Here is a 17,506-nt window from a genome sequence, read left to right as displayed (position 1 = left end):
GAATGTGTGCCTGGGAGTGTCTGGAGGGTCTCGGATGCCTTCCCCAAGTGGCCTGCTGAGTCCTCTAACACATTCATTATTCCTGGGTGATTTGCAAACAGCTCACATTGGAAGCTGCAAACACACTTAATCCAGCTGTGGCCAACTCAGAGGCTTTGATAGATGTTTTCTTTCCACGGGGCAGGGCCAGGGTGGCTTTTATAACTGAGCAATGAGGCTCATAAAAGCTCTGGTCACAATGCTCTGTGGGTTTGATCCGGCCTGACCTTTGTGATTTGCTGGCCCCACCTTGGCATGGAGGGACCAGCCCTGGATGAGGATGAAACCATCAGGTGGGCTCAGATGCCTGGGCTCCTTTACCTGCTGCAAGCCCTCTGCTTTTCTCTGCACTTGAGCAAATGTTCCCAGGATAGGGCTAGGGGCCTCAAAGCTGAGGAAGACACAATCCCTTCCCTTAAAGAGCAAGGCAAGTAAAATCCATGGAAAACGCAACATTGTAAGTGCAAAGCAATAGCCAGAATGTGCTCAGGGGCCACATACGCCGAGCTGAGAGCTCTCAGATGTGATCTGGCATCGTCCTTCCACCTCTCCTCCAGGCGGGTGTGTCACTCCGAGTTTACGGTGAAGTGCAGGCTGTTTACGGTGGCTGGGCTGGGATTTGAATCCAGGTCCCTCTGCCTCTGAAACCCATCTCCAAAACCCATGTTCCTCTCTTGAGTCACAGGATGGGAACATCTAAGACAGTCAGGTAGGGGGTGGTGAGACGGGGTGTGGGTGGAGGAGAGGTTTCCCTGAAGCAAGTGAGAACATCAAGAATTGAATTCGAGTTTGTAGGGAAAGTTGGTGTTCCCGACAGAGGGGATGGGGTGAAACATGGAGTTGCTGAAGCGTATTGTGTTGGGTGTTTCTGGAAGGCAAAACGGAAGCGATGGGACTGTGGGAGATTAGGCTGGATTGAGAGGCCATAGATAGATCTTGCCTTTAACTTTTCATCAGAGTTTGTAAGTGGGGAGGATCAGAAGCAAGTGAAGGCCCCAGGAATCACGGGAGGATGGAAGGTTGAAGGCAGTCTAGGTGCTCAGCCTCCGTCTCCTGTGTCCCAATTTCCACCACAGCAGCTACAGCTTTCCCCGTTCCACACTTTTGCTCCGCTGTTCCCTCTGCTGGAAATGCCCTTCCCCACCTGAGGATTTTCTGGATTTCTGGGTGGATTTCTGGATTCATCCTGTTGGAATGAATGTCCCCCTGTCTCTGTCCCTTTCTCTGTCTCTTTCTCTCTGCTCTAAATGCAGTTTTTTTTTTTTTACCTCTATTCTAACAGATTTCGTTTTTAAACAAATGTTACAAGTAAAGCACTAGTTAAAATTCCTAAAAATCCTGGGTGGTAGGTATCATTTTCACCATTTTATAGAGGAGGAAACTGAGGCTTGAGGAGGTTAAGAGCCTTTTCTAAGAACACATAGCTGGTGAACAGGGAAGTGGGGATTCAGACCCAGCTCTGTGTGAGTGCAAAGCCCGTACTGCCTGAAGTTGCCACCAGTCCTGACTGTTGCTGGCAGTGGATTGTCAAGCCCTTAAGGATACTCAGGTCCGTGTCTTAGTACAGAACAGTCTGGATTCCCAAGCATGCCTGGCCCAGAGCCGCACACATGGCTGGCGCACATGAAACATCCATAGAGCTGGGCTGAAGGTTCTGAGCCTCTCCTGGGCATATTGAGGGAGTGGAAGACAAGGGACCTCTCTAACCCATCTTGCCAAGAACACTGGTGAGTCATTAACTCTGCATGTTCCAGCCTCCTGCAGGCTGTCCTTGGCTAAGAAAGCAGATACCTCATGGTTTTCTCAAAGAACAGGGTGGGAATCTTGGACTTGGAGTGACCCAGACCAATGATGGCGTGACCTCATACAATGGTTGATTCATTCCAGCTTTAATTTCCAGGAATCAAACCTGTCTCTCCATGATGCCAGCCACAAACTCATCAAATGTCTGGAGGTGTTTTGAAGGGGGAGCCGCAAGCCAGAACAAGGAGAAGCCAGTTTTATTTATAAGGGGAGAGGTTGTTGATTACACCCTATAACCAGTTCTTCCACGTAGATTCAGAGCAAAAAGGGAGGCAGCAGGTCCCCCGTTTCCCTGTGGGTACCTTTGTTCTAAATATAAGCATCCACGACAGCTGCTCCTCCCCTACAAGATGTGAACCCAAGCACGTTTATGATGGCTTTTGGTGTCCTCCCTGACAGCGGGAAGGGTGTCCCCTGCCTCAGCATGACTCTGGGATGGAAGGCCCCGAAATCAGTCCTTCACAAGGCTCACTTGCTTCCCTGCCACCAAGCAGCACACAGTGATGCTGACACAGGGCTCATCAGAAGAATAACAACTGCCTTCATTGAGCACCTACTGTGTGCTGGTGCTCTACTAGGTGCTTTACACACCTTTTCTCTACTCATCATAACTCCTTTATAAAGTTAGTGTTATTGTTCCTTGCCGTGCTGTGTACACTGACACTAGGCTGCAGAGAGATCGGGGGTCTTGTCTTGCAGCCAGTAAGTGGGGTGACTAGAATTCAGTCTCAGGTCTGTGTGTCTCAAACTCAGTCCCCTCCACCGTCATGCTTTCTCCATATGGCTAGGCTCCAAAGACAAGCGTTCTATGCCAGCATTCCTACGAACATGCTCTCTAACTTTGGATCAGTTACTCTGTCTCTCTGTACACCAACATTTTTAGAAAACTAAGGAGGTTGAGAAGACATCACTTGGGCCCCCTCAAGCTCTCTGTGTTTAAGAAGGTGTTGGATAAAGTGCAGCAGTGCCCCCGTGGCCAGGAGTCCCCTCCTCTGCTTGGATGGGCTAGCTTCCTTGGTCGTTGAGTGCTGGGGCAGGCTCCCTTGGCCATTCAGTGCTGAGAACCTCCTCTTCCCTTTTGGTGAGAGGCCTTAGAAGAAGCCTTGAATGTGAGGCAGGAGGAGGCAGCCTTGCTATTTCGTGGTCGGGAGAGTAGCATGATTCCTGTAACAAGCCCAGAAGTTTCTGACAATCCAGTGGAACTTTGAATCAAGGCCTCATGAAAGGTCGCAGCAGGAAGGGACCTCACAGGTCATCTTGCCCAACTTCTTCCTTTTACTGAGGGGAAACTGAGGCCCAGAGTGAATTAATGACCAAGCTAGGACTCAAGTACAGGTCCTATTTCTCTTTCATTTAATGTTTCAATATCAGAGATAAAAGATAGACTCCCTTTCTTGAAGGAGGTGAAGACAGACCTGAAAACAATGGCAGTATAAGTGGTAAGGGTTACACAGCCTCTTGATTTCCAACCCAGCGCTTTTCCACTCCTGCCTCCTGCCTTGCCAGGATGATATTTAGTAGGATTCTGGAACATCAGTGTTACAGTGGCCTCTAGAGACCTGCTGGTCTTGGGAAGGCAAATCTCTGGAATGTGGGATGCCTCTTTCTCTTCCCTGCCATGGCAGACATCACAAGTGGATCACCAAGGCCTCTTCTCATTGACTCCATGCGAAGCTTCAGTTTTTTTCACAGAACTCCAGCCAGGCACTACCAATCAATTGGAGTTGGCACATGAGATACACACTGCCTGCCATTCCTGATTAGCTCCACGTCTCCAACATTGCACACGGAGCTCTCACTGTGTCCCAGGCCCTGTCCTGAGTACCATGTTTCAGGCACATCATCTCATTTATCCTGACAACCGTGACCTCAATGTAGGTACTGTTACGATTGCCATGTGCAGATGAGGAAACAGATCCAGGGGTCCCCAGCTCACTACAGTGGAGTTAGGGCTCAGGTGCCACGTCCAGTCCTCTTGCAGACAAGTTGGTGCTGTGCAGGTCTTGGCTGTGTCTAGAAACTGTGCCTTCCCCACTAGACTGCCTTCGTGACATCTTCCCATTTTATCTTTCCCAAAGGAAAAACCCCATCCTGAACTTCTCTGCTCAGCCTTTGCCTCTGCCCCCGAAGCCGCCTCTCCCAGGTCCTGGTCAGTATGAGATCGTGGACTACTTAGGGCCCCACAAGCGTTTCATCTCTAGTGCATCATTCGTGTCCAACACCAACCGGTGGACCGCGGCGCCATCTCAGCCAGGCCTGCCTGGCCCAGGTCAGAGGATTGTTTCAAATGATGATCAAAACCAAATCTTCTGGAATTGTTCGTCATTCTTGGGTCATTGAATGCCACTGATTCACAGGCTGTTTCCCAAACAAGTTACAGGGATGAGAGTAGATTTGGAAGGGTTATCAGTTCACATTTTCACAGTATAAAAATGTTTTGTTTTTTTAAGGTGAAAGGGCTCTTAGACATGGTCTGGGCCAGGGATTCATAACTGAGGACCATCAGCATCTATAAGGCTTAAAGGTCGTCTCGAAGGGGTCTGTGACTCTGCAGTTGGCTGCAGATTTGGCACATACAGACATTATTTCCTGGGAAAGGGGGCCATAGCTTTTGTCAGATTGTCAGAAAAGTTCTTTTTCTTTATTTTTAAAAAACTTTTATTTATTATTATTTTTTTGAGATGGAGTCTTGTCTGTCACCTAGGCTGGAGTGCAGTGGCACAATCTTGGCTCACTGCAACTTCCGCCTCCTGGGTTCAAGGAATTCTCTTGCCTCAGCCTTCCCAAGTAGCTGGAATTAAGGCACGTCCCACCACACTGAGCTGCTTTTTGTATTTTTAGCAGAGACGGGGTTTCACTATGTTGGCCAGGCTGGTCTCGAACTCCTGACCTCAACTGGTCTGCCCCACTATGGCCTCCCAAAGTGTTGGGATTACAGGTGTGAGCCACCGTGCCCAGCCAGAATTTTTCTTAAAAATATTTCAACTACTGGTCTAGTATGGCCAGGTTATTTTACAGATGGGGAAGCCCTGGAGAGCAAGTTGGCCACAGTCCACGGTGAGTTCCTGGCGGTCAGTGCCAGGTGTTTCCTATTTATGCCTTGTTTGTTAATGAAATTAACTAAGGACCATCCGATGGAGCAGCTCTTTTCGGCCATCTAGCGCCACGCCCTTTTTACAGGCAAGCATAAGCAGGGATCCCCTGTTACATCTGGAATCTTCCTGGGAGTTAATATCATGAGGGACTCACTCCAGTGCGTGGTCTCTGTGCTTCCTGACCTATTTGTAGCTCTCTACAGAGCGCTTTCACAATTACTACACCCTGACTGTGGCCAAAGCAATTGGGACCGACATGTGGCAGGTGGCACAAGAGGACGAAGGCAGAGCAGCAATGGCCCCCAGCTTGGTTACACTCAGCCTTTCTGTGAGTGTTGATGCTCCCATGCTAGGGAGCCGAGATGACCTGGGTCCCGGGCTTGCTCCCAGAGGCTGCCGTCAGGTAGGGAGACTCCTTCCCCTCCACACTCACAGGTGAGACTAACATAAGGCAGACTGGGCAGGAGGAAGGTCATTTTCATAGCTTTGGCCTTGCAAATGTGGTGATAATCATACCAGCAAGGCTGTAGAGGTTTGATCTGGGACTCATCTGCTCAGTCGAGGAGAACTCAGTTTTGGCCAAACATGCAAATGCTCCGTACAAGGGGTGAACTCCAGAGAGAGCGGGGCACGGGCAGGGATCCTGGTTTGACCCTGCTCGGCCACATCCTCTAGAAGCGTTGCCTGAAAGCCTTTTCCATGCTCTGTGTGGTGCTAGGCACCTGGCACACAGAGACCCATGCCAAGGTGGGCTTCTGCGAGGGGTTTCCTGGGTACATGCACATGCTGGCATCTGCCTGCTCAGCTTCCAGTAAACTCAGATATACCTGAACTGCCATGGGCTCCCCCAGCAGCTTCCCAAGTATAAGAACAGAGAGGCCGTGCACGAGACCCTCATTAACCGAGTTGGTATCAACACGAGAGTTTCTGGTCACCTGGGGCTGCGGTTCTCAAGCCCTGCTCATCTCCTAGAGAAGCATGTCCACAATTTTCATGGCTCTGCTTTTATGGAAACCCCTGAACTAAATCAAAAAAACACTTTATGAAGCTAACACCTTGCTTCTTTAAGAATATCACTGGCCGGGCACGGTGGCTCATGCCTGTAATCCCAGCACTTTGGGAGGCTAAGGTAGGCGGATCGCCTGAGGTCGGGAGTTTGAGACCAGCCTGAGCAACATGGAGAAACCCTGTCTCTACTAAAAATACAAAATTAGCCTGGTGTGGTGGCACATGCCTGTAATCCCAACTACTCAGGAGGCGGAGGCAGAGAATCACTTGAACCCGGAGGCGGAGGTTGCGGTGAGCCATTGCACTCCAGCCTGGGCAACGAGAGTGAAACTCTACCTCAAAAAAAAAAAAAAAAAAAAGAATATTGCTTTACTCAAGGTCTTTAGAATTTCATGGAAAACAGTTTTGTAAATTTTGTTCTGTTAAAGAAGTTGAGAAGAATTAAAGAAAGGTAGGAAGCCAGAGTCTGACTTCTGCCTTGCCACCTGGTGCCAGTTCTTTCCTGTCTCCCCACGCGTAAGATGCAGGGGCTGGCACAGGGGTCCCCAGGCCTTTCCAGCTCCGAGGTGGAATGCCAGAGACTGCAGCTATGGGGCTTTTCTCTCCTAATGCCTCTGCCTCTCTCTCCCCTCACAGCCACATACAAGCCAGAACTCCCAGGAAAGCAGTCCTTCCTCTACAACGAGGATAAGAAATGGATTCCGGTGCTGTAGGGATGTCACACAAGATCGAGGAGAACCCCGGCCACCAGCCCGCCCTACTCAGCTTCCCCAGGACATCCCTCAGGAGGAGACCAATCATGTGTGTGGCAGCTGACAACTTGGGGGATGGCTCTGCCACTCTGGCCTGGTGTGGTAGCTGGGCTGCTGCCATTGCCTTTATCTCGAGCTGGAGACATTGCTCCTGGAGATTACACCCCAGCCCCACCGACTCCAGTGGCTTCCTGAGCAGAGGGAGGTGGACAGAGCCCCCTGGCCGCTTCCCCACGCACCCATCCAGGCTGGCTTCCAGCACGACTCCCGCTGCAGACTTAAGGATTCCTGAAGCGCAGATTCAAGGAGGACCAGTCCACCGTGAAGGTGGCCAAGCCTAGAAGCCCCACCCTTCCCCGTTTCATTCCTTCACTCAATTACACGTTCATTCATTCCCTCACTCCTGCCTTTCTCATTTGTCCCTTTCTGACCTCACTCACTCACGGTATGTCTGCTGGGTGAAAGCTACCTGCAGGCTGGTGTTGCTTTTTCCACCAGCCCACAGATTCCTTTCTAAAGTGACCATCTGTTTGGAAAGGCCTCTCTTTACTCCTTTTAGATCTTTTTTCTTCTTTGTAGTGGGAGATCATCTTAGAATGGCAGCGGCTGGGCTCAGGAACTGCCCTTTTCCCTGACTTTCTCTAAGGGTGGGACCGAATTTTCTCAAGGCTTCTGGAGCCCTCCATGGAGCCCAATGACCTTTCTAGGCAGGATATCCTTTGTCTCTTTATGTGGAGGCGAAAAAGAAATGTGCCCTGGTGGTTTCGGTGGAGGCTGCACAGATGCCCGGGGGGTGGGGAGCTGCCTGGCTCCTTTCCTGATCTCCAGGCGGGCTTTGACTGGGGCTTTGACTGATGCGAGAAGGCTGTGCATTAACCCCAGCAGACACGGAGCAGTTGCCAAGGCTTCAAGGCCTGCACAACTGTGGCCTGTCCAGAGAAGTGGCTCTCAGCCTTGACTGCACACTGTAATCACCTGGGAACTTTGAAAAGTACTGAGGCCTGGGGTCCTCCCACAAATGCTGATTTAACTCCTCCAGGGTGGGATCTGGGCAGTGGGGAGGAGGGAGGTGTGGGTAAAATCTGCCCAGATGATTCCAATGATAGGTGAAGGTTGAGAAGCGCCACCTTCCAGCTTCCCAGCTGGCTCTGCTGGGCGGGAAGCTCAGGAGTGGGAACTTTATACACGTGCAGCAGCTACAGTGTGGCTGTGGTTCCACACTCCTTTGTCATGTAACCTTCACACATCACCTGGCTCTGACATTGAGGGTGCTGTCACAGCCAGTGAGGCCTAGGCTGAGCAGAGCAACTCCGGTGCTCCACCGAGTCCCTCCCTCTGTGGCAGGCAAGCCGTGGGAGCCCGAGACAAAAGCAAACATCAGTAACACGAATCCTGTCTTAAAAATTGTTTTGTTCACCGTGGATTTTTGTTTCAGCCTTAATTTTAAAAATATTGAATTAAACTTACTTATCTTGACTATTGAGCTTCTGGGCACCCGTTCGTTTTTGTACCATAGGCTAGAGACTCACCTACCCATAGCCTTGACTCTAGGTAGGGCTTGGGAATTGGGGCCACAGACTCTGTCTGCACTGGGAGATTTTTAGAGGCATCATGGTTTTCACACTTAAAAAAAAAAGTTTTATTCAGACAAATGTTTACAAGAAACCCTAATATTTAAGTGGAGCGAAGCAGAGCTGTGGTGATGGAGTTAGGGGGGATACACAGGGCTTGCTGCAGCCCCTTCCTCACACTGTGGTGGTCTTGGAGAACCACCAGTGAGCCCTGAGGCTCTGAAGATGATAATTACAAACAGCCAACAGAGACCGAGTCCTGCCCTTTATAGTGAGAAATGGAGGGATACAGGTAGCGGTGGCTGGTAAGTCTGCTCTCCCAAAGGAAGAAAGACCCACTTCACCTTGGCAGCTTAAAAAAGATAAATGAAAACAAGCCTGAATCTGTGATTTGTTCTCAAAGGAAAATAAAGGCCTTGATTTGTAGCATTTGTCAAATTCTGACTGTCCCCATGGCTGATTTCAATGTGCCAACATGACCACACTGCTGCAGAGTTGGGAAGAGATGCATGCAATTGCTTCTGTGAGCTGTAGGAGCTGGCTCCGGGGAAAGTGGCTTGGCCTAGACAGTAGGGGCAAAGCTGGCACAAGACTCAGGTCATATGGCTCCCAGCCCTGGGTGCTGCCTGCTGGCCCCAGCTGTGAGGTCCTCTTCAAGGTCATTCTGCCCCCTTCCAGGGATTTTCTCTCCAGAGTCAATGATCCTGAGGCTGTAACGTTCAAAGACAAAGATCTGGACATCAGGAATCTGCTGCCTGCCGGAGGGGGCACCTCTGCCCCACCAGTGCCCTGCACATCCCACCATCCTTCAAGTCCAGGGCAACCTGCTCTCAGCCCAGAGCCAGAGTGAAGGGAGAAAGAAGAGCCAGGCCCCGACCACTGTAGCCCTCTCTTCCCAGCAGACCCTCCCAAAAGGAACAAGCACAGCATATGAAGTAATACATAGGTAGACTTTTATTACTAAATACCACGTGAGTATACAAAAATGCATCACTGAATAACAGCTAAAAAAAAGTCCAAGAAATGCGAAATACACATTTTTGAAATGATAAAAATGTATCCATGAAAAATATAAAATGTTGCACATATATACAATATATTCATATATATATAACACATAATGAAAATCGTAAATAAGAAATGTATACAACAGTGAGTGGCAAGGCGGTAGTTATACACAGCGGTCACTTTGTTCCAGTCAGTCATTGGTGCTATTTACATCTTGCATTGAGCAAGTCTGTGAGAATGAGACTCTTTCACTATAGTGTCTTTTAAGTCATTTGCACTGAAAATCAAGAGTTTTCAAGTTAACTGACCAAAGGGTGAAAAATCCTTTGTCTGAAGTTGAAGGGAGACTGAGAGTGGGGGCCGCACCAGCTGGTGTGGTGCTGTGGGAGGGAGCACGTGCTGCCACCGTCTTAACGGGCATCCTGCAGGAGGCCACTGCAGATGGGGTCTTGGGAGGAGGGAACAGTCTGTCGAGTGGGTAGTAACCACGGTGACATTGTTTCGGGAGGCACTGGCAGGAAGTTTAGGGAGCAGATTCAAGCATGTGATGGGGGTTCAGGGCAGGGGACCTCCCAGGTCTCTTCCTGGCCCTGACATCGGTGGGTTTGTGACTTTAAGGGCCTCTTCCCTCAGGGAAGGCATTCAAGTAACAGCGCTGAGGCATGTGGAGAGGTTGTGTGTGGCGTGGGGCCACGTCGCCACTGGCCCCTTGCCGGTCGCAAGGGTTTGGATGCTCGAAAGGCCTCACAGCTCCTTAAGGATGATCTGAATTTTGCCATCCAGCTCCCCCATGTCCAGCAGGAAGGCAACGTGGTTGCTGTAATGCTGAATGATGTTGTTGTCCATGTTGACTAAGATTCTGAAAGAGAAGAGGGCATGTGGTTGGAACACAGCAGGCCTCCTGTCTTCAGGCCTTCTGAGTGACAAGGATGAGTGACAGGTCATACTCAGTGGGTACCTGCCACATTTTAGGCACCTCACAAACTTTCCCTCTGATCTTCACAACAACCCTGCAAGGTGGGGGAGTCACAGTCTCCTTTACTGCACGATGCCCAGTGGCCGAGCCCAACTCAACCCAGGCCTACTGGCCCCCACAGCCACAGCTACTATGCCAGATTGCCTCTTTCCTGGTGCACCAGAGGATGGACACTCAAGCAACCAGTATGTAGATCTGGGGAGACGCCATGCTCCCTCAGTCACCATATTGAGGACTCAGACCTGAAGTGTGAGTTCAAGTCCAGGAGGGGTGGTGGTTTGGGTTCAACAAGAGGCTAGGATGTGTCAGTCAGGCGTCCCTGCCAGAGCCAGAGGCAGGCGCCACGCAAGCCCCTCTCAGTTGCATCCCCAGGAAGCTGAAATCTCAGGAGGATTGTCCAATAGACTTAAGGGGCTAGGCCCACTCTCTCCCCATATTCTCTAGGCAAGGACCTGGGTCAATCTGAGAGAGACAGAACCTTCGTGGCTGTGGGCCCCTGCAGGGAGTCAGAGCCATAGTTTTTAGCAAAGAGCATCCCTCTAGGAGCTCCTCCTGATGAAAGACTCACCAAGATTTGACTTGAGCTGATCACATCAGCCTTCTCTTTGCCCCTTCCCTGCTGTCTTCTGAGCATGTAATGGAGTTGGGTATATCCACCCACTCATTCACCATTCACCATCCATTCACATGCACACAACCCCCATCCACCATCCACCTAACCACACACCCATCATCCACCATCTACCATCCACCTACCCCTCCACCATCCACCCACCCATACACACCCGCATCCACCACCCAATCACCCATACACACCCCATTGACCACCCTCCCACCCGTACACACCCCATCCACTACCCACCCACCCGTACACGCCCCATCCACCACCCACCCACACAAACACACCCCATCCAACACCCACCCACCCATACGCAACCCCATCCACCACCCACCCACCCATACGCACCCCCATCCACCATCCACCCACACAAACACACCCCCATCTACCATCCACCCACACAAACACACCCCCATCCACCACCCACCCACCCATACACACCCCCATCTACCACCCACCCACCCATATACACCCCCATCCACCACCCACCCACCCAAACACACCCCCATCCACCACCCACCCACCCAAACACACCCCTATCCACCATCCACCCACACAAACACACCCCATCCACCACCCACCCACCCATACACACCCCCATCCACCACCCACCCACCCATATACACCCCCATCCACCACCCACCCACCCAAACACACCCCCATCCACCACCCACCCACCCAAACACACCCCCATCCACCATCCACCCACACAAACACACCCCCATCCACCACCCACCCACCCATACACACCCCCATCCACCACCCACCCACCCATACACACCCCCATCCAACACCCACCCACCCATACACAACCCCATCCACCACCCACCCACCCATACGCACCCCCATCCACCATCCACCCACACAAACACACCCCCATCCACCATCCACCCACACAAACACACCCCCATCCACCACCCACCCACCCATACACACCACCATCCACCCACACAAACACACCCCCATCCACCATCCACCCACCCATACACACCCCCATCTACCACCCACCCACCCATACACACCCTCATCCACCACCCACCCACCCAAACACACCCCCATCCACCACCCACCCACCCAAACACACCCCTATCCACCATCCACCCACACAAACACACCCCCATCCACCACCCACCCACCCATACACACCCCCATCCACCACCCACCCACCCATATACACCCTCATCCACCACCCACCCACCCAAACACACCCCCATCCACCACCCACCCACCCAAACACACCCCCATCCACCATCCACCCACACAAACACACCCCCATCCACCACCCACCCACCCATACACACCCCCATCCACCACCCACCCACCCATACACACCCTCATCCACCATCCACCCATCCATACACATCCCCATCCACTGTCCACCCACCCAACACACCCCCATCCACCATCCACCCACCCATTCACATCCCCATCCACCCTCTACCATGCGCCTACACACACAGTGAGTAGATTTGGGATCTGCTCAGCCATCCACCCACTCATGTACCATCTACCCACACACCCACCCATCCACTACTATCCACCCACACACTCACCCATCCACCATCCACCCACACACCCACCCATCCACTACTATCCACCCACACACTCACCCATCCACCATCCACCCACACACCCACCCATCCACTACTATCCACCCACACACTCACCCATCCACCATCCACCCACACACTCACCCATCCACCATCCTCCATCCACCTGCCCACCTGTCCTTCATCTCCCCATTCATCCTCCTACATTCACTGAGGCCTTTCCATGTGCAGGGCCTTGCTCAAAAACAAGGACCATATGGAGATGAATTAGACCTAGATCCTGCCTTCCAGGAGTTTTAAATCTAGTAGGGACTGGGAGGATGAATCCTTATATTACCCCAGTTCATAGATGAGGTTCAAAGAAACAAAGTTATCTGTCTAAGGACACACAGTTCATAGATGGCAGGCCTGGGATTTGAACCTTTGTCTCTTTCCACTGTATCATTTTTAGAAGGAAACAAAGCCCTATAGATACAAGTTAGGAAGCAGTGGATAGAAGGAAGGCAAAAGCCAGGGCTAGGGGAGAGTTCTTTGAAGTGGCGCAGGAGTGGCAGGCACGAGGAATCCCTGAGGGCAATGGAGACAACAGGGGCCCGAAGTCTCTCCCAGCAGTCAAGCAGCTGCCGCTCTCAGGAAGAAGAGCCAGGCTTGGGCTCTCAGTGGTCTGGGTGCTGACTGCCAATGTGTAATCACAGGCTCCCCTTTCTTCGGTCCTGCCTGGAGTTCCTTCATTTCACAAAGGACTCTTTTCCTGGGCACTGGAGGCTGGAAACAGACTGGGGGAGACCAGAACTGGGCAGAGGGGTGGGCGCTTTGTCAGCATCAGGGTTGTTTTGTTTGGTGTTTGTTGGGTGCTTCTAGGTGCCGGGCACTGTGTGTATGTGCACCAACTAGATGTCTGGATCCCTCCCACTCCCCAGCAGGGCCTCCCAGTGCCCTGAGCTCACACCTGCACAAGAGGGCTTCCAGATGGGCCCACACACCCCTCCTCTCAGAAGTCAGTGGCAACGGGCCCGAGAGGCAGAACCGCTGTCACCAAATGTGGGCCTCTTGTCACTTTCCACCTTCTAGCTGTCTTCAGTCCTGGGTCACATTAAACCCCTGGCCAGCTGCCAGCAAAAACAATGTATTTGCTCATCTTTCCAGCAATCTGTGGTGCCTATAAAGCTGATTCTATCCACCTTCGTCCAGAGGACTTTCAGGAGGGTTTGATGCAAATAAACCAGGCCTTTGATCAGAATTTCCTGTTTCTCACATGAGGATTTGGGGGGAGGCAGAAGATGAGCCTGGCCTCTCCTCTCCTAAGAGGTATTTTGAGGAATACTGTCATTCAGACATTTTGGGCAGTCCTGGGGCTGAGGTTTTCATGACTTGGGGGTATGTGGGGTGCCTCTGAAGCTGTGGAGTAATGCCCTGGGCTATGGTGCTGGGTAAATAAACTGGCCAGCCTAGCTGCACCCTTTATTTGCACATTGCTTAGTGGTTAGAGGAACAAGTAGGAGGCAGGATAACAGAGTGGATGCCTGTACAGGCTTTAGAAGGCTGGGATGCTTCTGCTCATGACCTCGTAACTACTGCAGACCTCAGTTTCCCCATGCATAGAAACAGATAATCATACCCAGCTCAAAAAGTCACTGAGATGATGCTTGGGAGCGATGCAGCCTAGTCCCTGGTATGTAGGAAGTGTCCCATAAATGGAAGGCTTTAGAATTATGATTTAAATAGCTGGCTGGGGCTTAAGGGAAGGCCTCTGGCAAGCTAGCCAGTGGGGCTGGGGAACATCCTTGTATGCACCCCCACTCCCCACCCCCCACATAATCACACAGCCTGGCCTGGAGTGGGATTGGTAATGGAGGCCTGCCACAGGTGGGGCTGGAGCCAGGGGGCATGGGCACCGGCGCTGAAGGGAGAGTGGGGTTGGGCTTGTCTGGGCAAAGCAGAGCCTGCCCTTTGCCATGAAGTGCATTTCACTCTATAGAGCATGTGAGCCTCAGTTTGAAACCGAAACTTGGAAAAAAAGACACAAAAAACTCTAGACAGGCAGGCAACTAAAACCAAAAACAAAAAAACAAAACAAAAACCCTTCCTAGGGGCTGCAGGGATGGACACCTTCCCCCACCCTCAACCTTCTGTGGGAGACTGGGTAGGAACCAATGAGGAGGAAGGCAGGCAGGGCTGGGCCTGTGAGGAAGGAGGCCAGGGCCCTGGGTCTGATGGGATGGGGACTCGGCTTGAGTACAAAACCTGCCTCACTTTGCAAAGTCTTCTAAAAAGGAAGATCCACATGCAATAGCCACGGGGTAAGTGGCCGAGCACCTCCAAGGGACTACTAGCAAATGCCACTGGAGTTAGACTGTCCACAGCAGGAGGGTCAGATTGGAGCTGTGGGCAGAGGGGCTGGGAGTGCATTTCCCAGGGCTCTGGTTCTGGGGCCTCTGGGCTGGCAACAGCAGTAACAAGTCCTCACTGTCTGGGGGTCTTATGCCAGGCTAGTGAAGGGACCTACTCAGGAAAAGTTGTAGAGGCCAGGCTTACCGTCTCTGACCAGGGGACTGATGTCTGGAGGGCAGTTACCATGTGACCCTACCTCCCTCTCCCACGGGATCTTCTGAGCAGACAACAAAGGTACTATGGTCCCCAGGATCCCATGGCAGGCAGCCGGGTACTGCCTGCCCCCCAGAGGGTACAGCTTAACTCCTGGTCTAGTCTCCAGTGAAGGTGGAGGAGGCCTGTGTAACATCCCTGGCTGGATTTCCTCAAAATGACTCCCAATCACAACTCCTTTTCCAGACTGATCACCAGCCACTCCCTTCCTGCCTCCGGCTCTGCCAGCAGCAACTTTGTTGGGGCTGTCTGCCTCGTGCCTTTGATCCCCTCCTCCTGCCCCTGAACACTGCTTGTTACCTCTGAGCCTCAGTTTCCTTATCTGTCAAATGTGGACTATGGTGACTATGGTATCTACCTCTTAGTGTGGCTGTGAGGGCTAAGCAGGACGTGCTTAGCCTTGTGTCTGACACATGGTGGTGGGCAAGTGGATGCTGGTCACTATAATCATTATCATCAAATGGCTTGGTTTTCCAATGGCCTTGAACCTGGGTCATCTGACACAGGACCCTCCACTTCTCCCTCCACACCACCCAGGAGGTCATATGTAAAGACCTTTCCACTTGTCTCCCACTCCCATCCTTCCCAATTGGGACCCATATCTGGTCTCTGCCGATGGAGAGGTGACCAGTGGCGTTGGCCTGACTGGGGAGCTCTCCACCCCAACTCCACATCCCCTCAGCCCCTCCACCAAGGCCCAGTACAAACACTGCTCAGCACTGAGCAGCCAGCTGGGGGAGGGTAAACTAGGCACTCACCCTCGCTTGCATTTCTTGTAGACTTTGTAAATGTTCTCTTCAGGGAACCCATACTTCTCAGAGATCTGGAAGGAAAAGAGGTGATTCATTGTCTGCTGCCCACGCTAGATTTATACAAGTCTTTTATGACATCACTTTTTTTTTACTTTCTGATTACAAAAGTAAAATATATGCATATTGTGGACAAATATGAAGAAGACAATTACAACCATCTATAATCCTGTTTCTCAGAGAGACATCATTAGCACCTGCGTGTATGGCTTCCCATCTTTTGGTCATGGGTACAGTCGTGTGTATAGATGTTTTTAGGTTCCATGTGGTTTTATGTACCTTTTTACTTACCATCCTATTGTAAGCCTTCCTATATCACCACAAACACTCGACAAGGATAAGCCATGTGCCCAAGGCCTAGACCCCAGGTTCACTCACTCCATCATATCCGAAAATGTTGGAACTTATTTCCCTACATGAGGAGACTGTGGGTCAGAGGCTTGTTGCATGGCCTGTCTGAGATCACACAGCCAGAGTCAGCCTGTCTCCCCAGAGCTTCTGAAGTTTCCTCTGGGGCAGGCAGGCCCAGTCTGGTCCCAGCTGCACCACCTGGACATGCAGAACTTTGAACAGGTCACTCTCACCTCTCTGAGCCTCGGTTTCCTCATTTGTAAAATGGGCACAGTAATAGGATATACACCCAGTGTGGTTCTGCACATGAACTGAGCCAACTATGGAAAGGGCTCAGCCCAGTGCCTGTCCCAGGGCAAGAGCTCTGTAAAACGTTGGTGCTTATTAGTAGTAGCTGCTTAGAAGCTGCAGCAAACCTCAGGTCCTGGGTATCAGGGGGAGGTCATCCTCTCTGGGCATTTTAGAAAAAGGATTGGGTTCAGCTTCTCAGTTATTCTCTGACCTGACAGATTCCTTCTGGCAAGAAAAGTGCTTAGACTACTATTCCTTTTAATGATGATGTGACTGGAAGCTACCAGGAAGATCTCAAGTCAATCTAAGGAAGAACTCAGGAACTCTCTCACCGTAAATTGGGCAAATTGGACAAAGACACCATGGGTTGTCCCATAGGTAATAAGCTCTCCATTCCTGGAAGCACACAAGTCGAAAGTGGGCACCAGCTTGGAAGCACTGTGGGAGAGAGGGAGTGCAGGCACTAGATAGGGAGCTGACCCTTTAAGGGATCGTCTAACCCAAGCCTCTGAGTCTGACATTAACGGCCTTTTGTGAGCCCAACTTCTGGGTCTGATGCCAAGCAGGGCTGATGATGTGTAAAGAGAACAAGCAGCTGAGCATGAAGAGAGTCTAGGCCGTCATCCCGGCTCTGTCACCAAGAGCCGAGTAACCCTGACAAGTCACCTGACCTCTCGGAGGCTGCATCCTCATGGGAAATGAGGAGATACTACCCACTTTTCAAGGTTGTTAAGGGCACATGAGCCAGCACAGGTGGCATGTCTGACCCACTGCCTGGCACATAGTGGGCCTTCAATAAAGGCCAGCTAGTGTTACTATTTGATGCCATTTTCCCTCTGCTGGCCTGAACTCTGGACACCATCTGGCTTTTCCGAGTGGTTCCACCTTCAGGCACAGCTGGCCCTGGTGGAGGCTGTGTTTGCTTAATTTTTGGCGCAGCCACAAAGCCAGCTCTGGGTTTTATTCAGGACTGGGCCATTTTGCCAGCTCTCTGGTGGTTTAGGGGGTTGGGGAAGGTCTCCTTGCACAG

The 17,506-nt window shown here is 51.6% G+C and overlaps 2 protein-coding genes across 5 annotated transcripts in view; one reads left to right on the top strand and one right to left on the bottom strand.

The window, feature by feature from the left end:
• STPG1 (sperm tail PG-rich repeat containing 1) overlaps window positions 1-6,721 on the top strand; it is a 53,896-nt gene extending 47,175 nt beyond the window's left edge. Inside the window, exons 9-10 of the mRNA XM_012439972.3 lie at window positions 3,921-4,111; window positions 6,582-6,721. Of these exons, the coding sequence (XP_012295395.2) occupies window positions 3,921-4,111; window positions 6,582-6,658 (268 nt within the window). The 3' untranslated portion in view covers window positions 6,659-6,721. The remainder of the gene's footprint in view (window positions 1-3,920; window positions 4,112-6,581) is intronic.
• Window positions 495-17,506, bottom strand: part of GRHL3 (grainyhead like transcription factor 3) — a 44,978-nt gene continuing 27,966 nt past the window's right edge. For 3 of the 4 annotated variants that reach the window (XM_012439965.3, XM_012439963.3, XM_012439962.2), the window contains exons 15-16: window positions 15,784-15,848; window positions 9,197-10,135 (exon numbers count right to left, since the gene is read on the bottom strand). In XM_012439965.3, coding sequence (XP_012295388.2) covers window positions 10,021-10,135; window positions 15,784-15,848 — 180 coding nt within the window. In that variant the 3' untranslated portion in view covers window positions 9,197-10,020. Of the gene's footprint in view, window positions 792-9,196; window positions 10,136-15,783; window positions 15,849-17,506 lie in introns of those variants that run through there. The other variant, XM_012439964.3, reaches the window with a different exon arrangement.

Source organism: Aotus nancymaae, unplaced genomic scaffold, assembly GCF_030222135.1.
Source record: "Aotus nancymaae isolate 86718 unplaced genomic scaffold, 86718_ANA_hifiasm-v0.15.2.pri h1tg000053l, whole genome shotgun sequence".
Taxonomy (NCBI): domain Eukaryota; kingdom Metazoa; phylum Chordata; class Mammalia; order Primates; family Aotidae; genus Aotus; species Aotus nancymaae.
The sequence above is the reverse complement of the archived record's forward strand: the minus strand, read 5'-3'. Positions and strand labels throughout refer to the sequence as shown.